Source organism: Castanea sativa, chromosome 12, assembly GCF_040712315.1.
Source record: "Castanea sativa cultivar Marrone di Chiusa Pesio chromosome 12, ASM4071231v1".
NCBI lineage: Eukaryota > Viridiplantae > Streptophyta > Magnoliopsida > Fagales > Fagaceae > Castanea > Castanea sativa.
In genome coordinates this window covers 14,635,656-14,647,295 of record NC_134024.1, presented here as the reverse complement: position 1 = coordinate 14,647,295, position 11,640 = coordinate 14,635,656, and the positions used below count along the sequence as shown (strand labels likewise).

General features: G+C 37.9%; 1 protein-coding gene across 1 annotated transcript; it reads right to left on the bottom strand.

Moving 5' to 3' along the window:
• Positions 1–7,156: 7,156 nt before the first annotated feature.
• Positions 7,157–8,115, bottom strand: LOC142620231 (uncharacterized). The gene is made up of 2 exons (XM_075793631.1): positions 7,738–8,115; positions 7,157–7,531 (listed from the first exon to the last, which is right to left on the bottom strand). The coding sequence occupies exons 1-2, from the start codon at positions 8,113–8,115 to the stop codon at positions 7,157–7,159; spliced, it is 753 nt and encodes a 250-aa protein (XP_075649746.1).
• Positions 8,116–11,640: the final 3,525 nt, after the last annotated feature.

Genomic DNA, 11,640 nt, shown 5'->3' with positions numbered 1-11,640 from the left:
CCTTTTTTAAAATTAAAATGAGATGTTTGAGTATGGTTTTAAAAATTGGATCTGAGCAAAATTGAATTTGCCTCCAATTTCCAGTTTTGATCAATTTGGCTGGTTGTGATCGGTTTTGGGCATTTTTAGCGTGACGGACTGGTATTTGGTTTCCGGTTGAATTGATTAGACCGATCAATTTAGTCCGGTTTTTTTTTTTTTGGTGTAAATCTAGTCCGGTTTTTAAAACCATGTGTTTGAGCAACAATTTGAACAATAAATCAAAATATTTTATATGGACATGATTTGTTTTAGTACAATAGATCCATGTGAATAGATTGTATTCTATTCAACTATATAATTTAGATAAAATTTAAAGTCGATGTCACAATTAGGTATTATTTCGAGTTATTCCCTCACTTTTTTTTATTAGATAGTCCTTCAACTATTAGTTGTGTTAATTTAATTCTTCGACTTTTAAAATTAAGTAATTTTATTGCAGATTCTCTTTTTCCTTAAATTTAACAAAATTAATAAATACATCAAATGGAGTATCTTTTTTAAACATTTTTATAAAAAGTATAAAAATTTTCAAAATCAAGTAAATTTAACTATTAAATTTTTTTTCAATTATAATTAATTAATAATAATAATAATAATAATAATAATAATAATAATAATAATAATAATAATTGTAGCGGGCAAAAAGTGAACAAGAAAATATAGGTAGGTCTTGATTGTACTACTATTTGCTCACACATTTAATTTGTAGATGTGGAATGCAGGGTCAACCTTTAAGTATCCATTATGTGATAAAAGAAAAAAAAAATGATAGCCAGACCAGTCTTATGTGTATAATAGAAGACGTTCGATTAGAGAAAAACCCTAATATGGCTAAGTGCCCGTCCTCGGGTTTGGTCCGAGGAAGAGTTTACAAATAGATCATTTCTCTCTCTTTTCTCTTCTCTATCCAAAAAGAATACTCTCCCCTTAATCCAGATGTTTCTTGGTTTTATATAGCTTAGCCAAAATACATCTAGACTTTACATTTGAAGGGTTAGAATCAGGCCTTCTTAATACTTGTCCCATTGGGGCCTTACTAGAAGAAATTACACCAAGGTGTGAGCTGTGTGATCACTATTCATGATCATTTTCTCATTAATGCGGCCAGTTAAGTGGTTACAGTGCATTTAATGCGAAGGAGATGGATGTTTTTTCCTTCCTTTTTCTTCTATTCCTTGTTTAGTGCTAAGTCGCTTTTTTTCTCCAGTGGGTTGCGCCATGCTTCCTTCACCCTTAACTTTTAACATTTTGAGGCTAGGCAAGAGTCCTTGATATCTCTGTCAATTGTAGTAGCTCAACATCTTCACAAGTTAGGGGAGCGCCTCCCGAGGGCATACTGCCAGTATTCCATGAAGTTTACCTCCTCGAAAATGACCTTACCCATCCTATTAGTTGTTTTGGATCCTCGTCCCCCCACAATAGCCCCTCAAAACCTTGCTTTCCGTTTCTGCCCCAGGAGAGGGAGGTTTTGTCAATTTTAAGCTGTTGATTCTAGCACACTCTCAATATGTTCTCACGTGAGAGCTTCCCTTCAACTGACTGAGACACGTTCCTGACACTTCGAAATTCACAACACAGTAATAAATGCTACAGGTGGCTTGTTGTCCCCCACGTTCCATGGCTAGATTGCCATCCTCTGTCCCTATTCCTCCACCAAAGAAGCAAGAAAGCTTTCGCTACTTTTTTTGTTCCTTATATAAAGGGGAGTAAGGGGGTACTTACCCCATTTTTCTTCTTTAAAAACAGAGACTTACTTTCCACTTTAGATAACTCACCCGAGGAGCCCTTCTTCTCAAATTTTGTAAGTGTTTTTTTTTTTTTTTACGACTCTTTATTCTTCTTACATACTCTTAGATTTTCCTTCCCAGTTATCTTCCTTCTGTCATAAATGGATAGATTTTTTAACTTAGTTGATACCCCCGAGCACAAAGAGAAGTTTAAGAGGCACTATACGATTCCTAGTAACGGATCTATAGAGCACTGTAACTTAGGGGAATGGCATGAGAAAAGATCCACTAAGGCCGTAGCAATTCCTATGATAACATTTATGGAGGGAGGAATGAGGATTCCTATGAGTAGAGTTACTAGGGATTTTTTGAGTCTTTTTCGATTGTGCCCCACTCAGTGTGCCCCAAAACATGTTTAGGATACTGGGTAGTGTAGATGTAATAAACGACAGGATTGGTATAAATCTTACCCATCAGAACATAAATTTGATCTATAGTTGTCAGAAGAATAATGAAGCAGGGTACTACTTAAAAACTATGCTTCTTTTGCCTCCCCGAGAAGAACAAGGGCATGGACGAGGATTTTCTCATTGTTTCAGGGGAATGGCATGACGGACTCCACTGCTCGACCACAGATGGGATTCCAAGTGGGGTGGCTTAAGGACACATTTAAGATCTTTGTGCTTTTAGGAAAGAAAACACAAATATTTTACCTTTACTTTTCTATGCTAATTCTTTTTTTTTTTTGTTTAAAAAAAAAATCTTTTTTATTAAGACAAAGAAGCTACTGCCAAAAGATGAGACTTGGTGAACTTTGATTTGTTGAACCGAGTTCTGAGATCTGAGATCCTCCTACACCGAGACAGCCAACATCGGGCAGTACACATTATCCTCGGCTTCAAACCTATCTCCACCTGCTTCCAAGTTTCCAAGCATGTAATCAAGGCCAAAGACTCTTGTCTCGCATTGGTTGACATGGCCGTTGAAGGGTTCATCCGAAAACCCCCTCCTCGGTTGAAGTTGTTACCTCGATGTCACAACCTTCTGCTAAAGAGCAGACCACAAATGAAGTAAGGAAGGAGAAAGAGACCAAAGACCAAGGAACAGAATAGATGATAGGTTGAAGTTTTATCTTGTTGTTCTTCTTCTTCTTCTTCTTCTTTTGTGCAGTCTCTTGTTTCATGACCCTTATCTTTTTTGTCAATAATTTTTTGGTACCTCTACTTGTTAATGAAAGAGCTTCTATCCATCTTTTGCCACATATTCTCTATTTTTGTCTTTTTTTGTTATTATCCTTCTGCAATAATTCTCTAACATTATTCTAACTTACTGGAAATTACTTCTTCTTCCTGAACTTTACCATATATTAACAGCTGACTGCACATACATACCTACTTTTAACTTATCAAACTCGGCCGAGATTTTATAAAACCCTTAGCTACACATTTAGGTGTTAGTTTATCCAAGGCAGGTGATCCAAGGAATTGAACCTGGTTGAGGTTTTGTTTAACCCTTAGCAACACATTACGTGTTAATTTAAGGTAGGTGGTCTGAGGAATCAAACCTAGCCGAGGTTCTATTTAAATCTTAGCAACACATTACGTGTTAATTTACCCAAGGTGGGTGATTCGAGAACTTGAACCTGACTGAGGTTCTGTTTAACCCTTAGTAACAAATTAGGGACACTTTTAATCAAGACAACAATAATAGAGCTAATCAATACATTGATTGCACACATATATATATATATATATATATATATATATATAGATAATTGTCTACAAAACTTCACACTAGAAATAATACTTGCATAAGTTATTTATATTCCATGGTTGAGGAATTACAATTCCATCTAAACCCTCCAACTGATAAGCCCTTATTCCAACTACGGAAGTCACCCGATAAGGCCCTTCCCAATTGGGACCAAGTTTTCCCCAAGATGGATTCTTCATACTTCCAACCACCCTTTGCAAAACAAGATTTCCTAGAATGAAAACCCTCACTTTAACCCATTTCTCAAATCTCTGCCTTAGTTTCTGTTGGTATTACGCTAATCACACCGCAACAACTTCCTTATGTTCTTCAGCTAAGTCGAGGTCATGGGAGAGGAGCTGTTCATTGTTGCTACTGATGTATTGGTCAGACATCAATGTTGGAAATCCTGTTTCTGTAGGGATTACTACTTCAGATTCGTATGTCATAGAAAACAGGGTCACTTGTGTGGATCTTCTAGGAGTCGTGCGATATGTCCACAAAACATAGGGTAGCTCATCCACCCATTTTCTCCTAGCCTCTTCCAGCCTCTTCTTTAGGCCATCCACAATAACTTTGTTTGTGGCCTTTGCTTGGCCATTACTTTGTGGATACGATGGGGTGGAATATCTGTTCTTTATCCCTAAATCGCAGCAGTATCTCTAGAATGCCTTACTATCAAATTGAAGCTCATTATCCGAAATAAGAGTGTTCGGAACCCCAAACCTCGTCACAATATTTCACCACACAAATCTCTTTACATCCTGATCTCAGATATTTGTCAGGGGTTCAATCTCTACCTATTTGGTAAAATAATCAATAGCAACAAGAAGATATCTTCGATTCCCCATCACTTTAAGGAATGGCCCAACAATATCCAGCCCCCACTGTGCAAAAGGCCGAGGGCTATTTAATGGATTCAGCGCTCCCCCTAGTTGGTGGATATTGGGAGTATACCTTTGACACTGATCACATTTTTTTCATATACTCTTAGGAGGATTTTTGCATTCTCGGGCACCAGTAACCTTGCATTAAAGCCCTCTAGGCAAGTGACCTACCCCCTGTGTGACTACCACAAATTCTCTCATGCAAATCTTCCAACAGCACTTCCACCACCTCAAGATGAATACATAACAGATATGGTCTCAAATATGAGCACTTGTATAATTTCTGATCCTCAAACAGCCAAAACCTTGGCCCCTTTCTACGAATTCTCTCACCTCAATTTTGTCCTCAGTCAATATTCCACCCTTGAGGAACGTCACCAATGGGTCCATCCAACTAAGGCCCACTCGCATGAAGTGAACTCCAACTGGAATCGGTGTATCATAAGCAGGTAATGCATAGTCCTCCACAAGTATAATCCTATGAAGATTTTCTCTACTGGTGGTAGCTAAAGTTGCTAGCGAATCAACATGAGAATTTTTACTTCGAAAATTTGTTCCAAAGTAAAAGAATGGAAGCTCCCCAACAAATGTTTAACTTGATTTAAGTACCAAAGCATCCTCGAGTCTTTCACTTCAAAATAACCTATGTCCAACTATGAGCCTTGAATCACAAAACGCCCTGACAGATTTACCTTCAAGCTTCTGGACAATGACTAGCCCTACCTGTAAAGACTCGTTTTCTGCCTCGCTATTCATCGCTGAAAAGACTAGCCTTAGAGATTTTTCCAAAGTAATCCCATCTGGTGAGATTATCACGATTCCAATTCCTGATCCTTTCTGGTTGGCCGCACCCTCCACAAATAACTACCATATGTGTTGGGTTACTACTAAACTTACTCTCACCGCTTCCTCGAGCTTCTTTACCTCTTCAGAGTCACCCAATTCCTCGGTAAACTCCACTTCCAAGTCTGTTAGGATTTGACCTTTCATGGCCATTTGGATTACTCTTCCAGTGTAATTCGATATTCAAAGTAATGCCTGCAAAGGCAACTGGGTCAGGACGATCACAATGTAGGCTTGGAAGTAATGTGGCAGCTTCTTGGTGGCATGGATGATAGCAATGATAGCCTTCTCAAGATGGAGATACCTGACCTCAGCCTCTTGAAGGGATTTTCTGACATAGTACACCGGTTTCTAAACTCCTTCATCGACCCGTATCAAGACCAAACTTACTACGTGTTGCGCAACAGCTATGTATGCATACAAAACTTCCTCTTTCTCTGGACAAGACAAAACCGGTGGATGAGCCCAATATGCCTTTGGCTCCTCTAAAGCCTTGACACACTCCTTAGACCACGAAAAAAAATCCTTCCATTTATGCAACAGCTAAAAGAATGGCCTACACCAATCAGTAGACCTTGATATGAACCTATTCAAAGCCACTATCATTCCAGTCAGACGCTGAACTTCTTTCAGATTCCAAGGAGGATACAAGTTATTTGAATAATCTGATCGAGATTAACCTCAATCCCTCTATAGGTGATCATGTAACCCAAGAATTTCCCAGACCCTACACGAAAAGAACACTTAGAAGCATTTAAGCATAGTTTGTATTTTCTCAAGATTGCAAAAATTTCACCAAGGTTTGATAGATGTTCGAACTCTTTACTTTTTACCACCATATCATCAATGTATGCCTCCTCATTCTTTCCCAACTGGCTCTCAAACATCCTAGTGACCATTCTTTGATATGTAGACCCAGCATTCTTTAGACCAAACGACATTACTCGGTAATGATAGTTTCCTGTTGGAGTGAGGAATGCCATTTTCTCCTGATCTAGCAGTGCTAATGGGATTTGGTGGTACCCTTGAAAAGCATCCAAGAAGCTCATCCTAGGATGTCCGAAAATGTTGCGTCCACCAACTAATCTATTCTCGAAATAGGAAATGGGTCATTTGGGCAAGCTTTATTAAGGTTTGTGAAATCCACGCACACTCTCCACTTCTCTGATTTCTTCTTTACTACTACGGTGTTGGCCAACCACTTAAGATAAAAATCCTTTTTGATTGCTCTTGCCTGCTTAAGCTTACGGACCTTGTCCTTTACAACCTCGGCATGCTTTTTAAATGAACACTAAGGTAATTGCTTCTTTGGAGTTTCCTTGGGGCTAACATTTAAATTGTAACAAATGAACTTGAGATCAACCCCAAGTGCTTCATAGGCACTCCAAGAAAAAATATCTAAATTTTCCTTAAAAAAATCTACCAGTTGTCGTTATCCTTTAATGGGAGTTAAGTCCCAACTTGAAAGTACCTTTCTACATCCTCCTTAATGACAACCTTTTCTAACTCCTTACATGATACTGGCAATTCGAGAAGACATGCAACTCGGGTTGTGGTTGCTATAAGGTAGGCTCTATCTCTGAAGAACTCACCTCAAAAACACGATGACTAATTGCTGCTACCATACACTGTTTGGCCACTGCTTGGCATCCTACTAGCTTGGCCACTCCTTCACTAGTGGGATATTTTAACTTTACATGAAGAGTTTATGAGACCGCTCCCATAGCATGCTACCATGGCCTAGCAAGGATGGCAGTGTATGGAGAGATAGCATCCACCACAATGAAATCTACACTCACCACCTTGTCCCCTGTCTGTACAGGTAGCCAGATCATACCCTTTGAAATAGTAGTATTCCCATCAAACCCCACCAAAGGAACATCATACTTGTTCAAGTCTTCAAGCCTAAGCCCTAAGCCCTAAGCCCTTAAACAGATCAGGGTAGATGATCTCAGCCCTACTACCTCGATCAACCATCACTCTCTTGACATCATACCCCGCTATTTGCAAGATCAACACCAACGCATCGTTATGTGGCTGAATTATCCCTTCCTTGTCTTCCTCAAAAAATCTTAAAATTGGCTGTTCCAGAATCTTAGGCTTCTTACATGGTGCTTCTTCTTCCCGTGCTTCCATTTGCGAAGACACCATCATTACCCCGCTGACTGAATGAGAGTCTATCCTCGAGGCTGCGAAAATAACATTTATCATTCTTAAGGATGACGAAGGAGTTCCACTTCTTTGTGGTTCTGCATTGGGCTGACCTCCTTGAATGTCTGGCTGTTGTAAAAACTACTTTAACTTGCCAGCTGTAATTAACTGATTAAGGAAGGCTTGCAAAGTCCTACAGTCCTTAGTTATATGACCTCGGTCCTAGTGGTACTGACAATACAAATTATGCTTTCTTTTAGTAGGATCTCCTCCGATTCTATTAGGCCACTTAAAGTAGGGCTCTTTTTTTTTATCTTCTCTAACACCTAATATACCGGCTCTTTAAACACCGAGTTTACCGCCTGGTGGCCTGCAAAGTTGTGGGATGCCTGATTAAAAAATTCTCTACTCGATTGGGAAGACGTGAACCGACCTGAAGAGCTATCCCTTCGATCAGGGGTGAAAGCCTTGGCTTTACCCTTGCTAGAGTTCTGGTTGTCCTTAATCCTTTTATGCTTCTCAATCCGATCCATCAATTGAGGCATACTCCGAGGCAGTTTCATAGTAAGTGATTTCCACAGATCATAGTGTATAGGAAGGCCTACCTTGAAGGTTCGTACAGCGATGTCCTCAAAGTCTCCATCAATCTCGTTATAAATTTCAAAATATCTATCAGAGTAGTTCTTCAAGGTCTCCCCCTCTTTCATAGACATCGAAAGTAAAGAGTTTAGGGGTTTAGGGACTCGACTACATGTTACAAATTTTTCCCTAAAGGCCCTTATTAGCTCCTCAAAAGAACATATATAAATCCTTCTTCAAGGCCATCAAACCACCTCATGGCCACCAAACCATTTGAGGGAAAGACCTTACACATAAGGGCTTTATTATTGGAATGAATAGTCATTCTCTGATTAAAGTGGCTCACGTGTTCAACAGGATTGGTTTTACCATTATAAATGGTAAAAGTAGGTTGGTTAAAGTGACAAGGGAGCTCGACCTGCTCAATACGCTGAGAAAAAGGGGAGTGGGATATCTGAAGGAGAGCCTTTCACATTGCATCATGCCCCTAGCCTCTCTTTGGTGGAGTCTTGGACTTTTTACAATAGTGTTTTTGCCTAGAAGTATGACGAGATGACGATGTGAACGATTCACTGGGTGGAGTACTACTTGGAGGCCGACAGTTTCTATCACTTCTAGTACTTGAATATCAATTTGGGGAAGGAGTCCTATCATCCCTTATTCGATTTTTGCGACGAAGACATTAGTGTAACCGTTCCACCTTTTTCTCTAAGTTATACACTTCCTTATCACGCGAATGGTGACTAACTTCATGCTAACCAGTTCTTTTATAATGAATGGAGGGTGCTCTCTCGTCGTGAGTATGAGCCACGTGGCGATCCCTCCTTTGCTCTAGATTAACAAAATGGTCTCTGCGCTAAGAGCCCATAGATTCCAACGATCCACTGTGCCTAGGACTAGCCATAACCGTGAGATTTTATAAAGATACCTAAAGAGACTTTCCCAAAGACGACGCCAATTGTAGCAGGCAAAAAGTGAACAAGAAAAAATAGGTAGGTCTTGATTGTACTACTATTTGCTCATACAATTAATTTGTAGAAGTGGAATGTAAGGTCAACCTTTAAGTATCCATTATGTGATAAAAGAAACAAAAAATGATAGTCAAACTAGTCTTATGTGTATAATAGAAGACGTTCGATTAGAGAAAAACCCTAATATGGCTAAGTGTCTGTCCTTGGGTTTGGTCCGAGGAAGAGGTTACAAATAGATAATCTCTCTCTTTTCTCTTCTCTATCCAAAAAGAAAACTCTCCCCTTAATCCAAATGTTTCTTGGCTTTATATAGCTTAGCCAAAATGCATCTAGACTTTACATTTGGAGGGTTAGAATCAGGCCTTCTTGATACTCGTCCCATGAGGTCCTTATTAGAAGATTTTACACCAAGGTGTGAGCTGTATGAGCACTATTCATGGTCATTTCCTCATTAATGTGGCCAACTAAGTGATTACAGCGCATTTAATGTGGAGGGGAAGGTTGTTTTTTCCTTCCTTTTTCTTTTCTTCATTGTTTAGTGCCAAGTCACCTTTTTTATCTTTCGGGTTACGCCGTGCTTCCTTCACCCTTGACTTTTGACTTTTCGAGGCTGGGCAGGAGTCCTCATATCTCTATCAATTGTAGTAGTTCAACCCCTTCACAAGTTAGGCGAGCACCTCCCTAGGGCATACTACCAATATTCCATGAAGTTTACCTCCTCGGAAATGCCCTTACCTATCATATCAATTGTTTTGGATCCTCATCCCCCCACATTAATAATAATAATAATAACAACAACAACAACAACAACAAATCAAGTCAATATAGGGTCTGATTGGTAAGAGAATTTTTGTTTTTGTTTTCAAAACAGTATGAAAACAATTTTAAAATTTGAAATTAAAACTAGTTTTCAAATAATAATCTTCATATTATATGTGTTTGGCTCCCACTTAATTTTCAAAATACTGAAGAAAAAAAAAATTGGAAGGCCATTTCTATTTTTGAGATTTTTTTTTAAAATTACAAAAAGTAACGTGTAGAATTTGTAGATTACTTTTTTGTAGATAATGATAAGAGATTAGAGCTTATGTATCTTCTTCATTTTTTATAATGATAAGTTTCAAATTTGAAGTGTTTAAATTTTTTTGTGATAAAGATAAGCTCATTAATTTAAGAGATAATAATTTGGACAAATCTGTGGGGTCCACTATTTTCAATTTATTTACAAATATGCCATTAAAAACATTTTCTACGTCTTGAAAACATCATTTCAGCCATTTTCAAAAATCATGTACTCAACAAGGAAAATAGGATACAGTTTTCTAAAAATTGTATTTAGAGAACATTAACCAAACAATAAATTCAAACATGTGACTCATCCTTTTATGGATTACAAAACAAAAAAACTATATTTAAATACTCTTACCAAACAAGCTCTTAAGTATTTTTTTTAAATTAAAACAAAAGGAGGCCCCAGCGATAAAATTAACTTAATTTTGAAAGTTGAAAGGTTAAATTGACACAATTAATATCACACTCCAACTCATCATTGGCATAATACTGTCCTTGTTAAGGAATGACACAATGCTTCATCCTTAAAGGTTTTAATATGCCTCATACCAATTATAGTCCAAGGCATTCCTTATGAAAAATTATAGGATCACAACCAATTCTGTACCCAGTTTCACAATTATTTGATGTGGCTAACTATGAGTGTTAGAATAAAAGTGATGGGTCAAAGTGAAAGGGATAGACAGTCATTCATAATTTGCCACATAAAATAGTTGGGTCTTTTAGCCTTTTGGATCCCCCATGAATATAAAATAAAAGCTAATTATATAGATCAATTCATTATATAATATAAAAGTTAATTATATAGATCAATTCATTATATAATATAAAAGCTAATTATATATCAAAATGCTAAATAGTGATTGTTATCAAAATGATAAACAATAACTGATAGTGATTATGGATTACCTAAAAAATCAAAATGTTGAAAAATGCCCCAAAATAAAACGTTAGCACTTAGCAGTTAGCAGACTGTAGAGTGTAGACTATAACAATCTCAAAAAAGAACTGAACTTGGATAGTTCACAGTTGGACTTAGACTCAGAGAGAGATTAAGAACTTTAAGGCGAGAAGAGAGAGATGGAGTTACTAGTGGCCCGCAGATTGGGAGGAGTAGCTAGCGGCAGCGAGGTGGAGACAATGAGAGCCAACCAAGAGGTTAGAGAGAGACCGAGAGACTTAGGGTAAGGGTGAGAGAAAAGAGTGAATTTATACTTGGCATGGGTGAGAAAACCTAGCACAAAAACGAAGCTGTTTTGATTTTTTTTTTTTACTTAGTGAAATAACGCCGTTTTGTTTTAAAAAAATAAAAATAAAAGCTGTAAGGACACAATTCAAATTCCCAAACTATGACTGGAGGTAGATGGGCTTGAAAGGCCTTTCTTTACAATAAACTTGTAGATGATGGGTTTGTAATCTAGATTTCAAGGATGGTTTAGACAATAAGGGAAAGAACGGGCTTTAGGCCCAATGGGACAAATTAAAGAGTTGTGTGCAAGAGTAAGACTGAGAATTCCTCAGACGAAATCCGAGGATAATTTATAATAGTATTTCCTTAAGTTTGGATACAAATATTGATTATCATATACTATTGGCTCTTTTTCTTCCTGAAAAAGC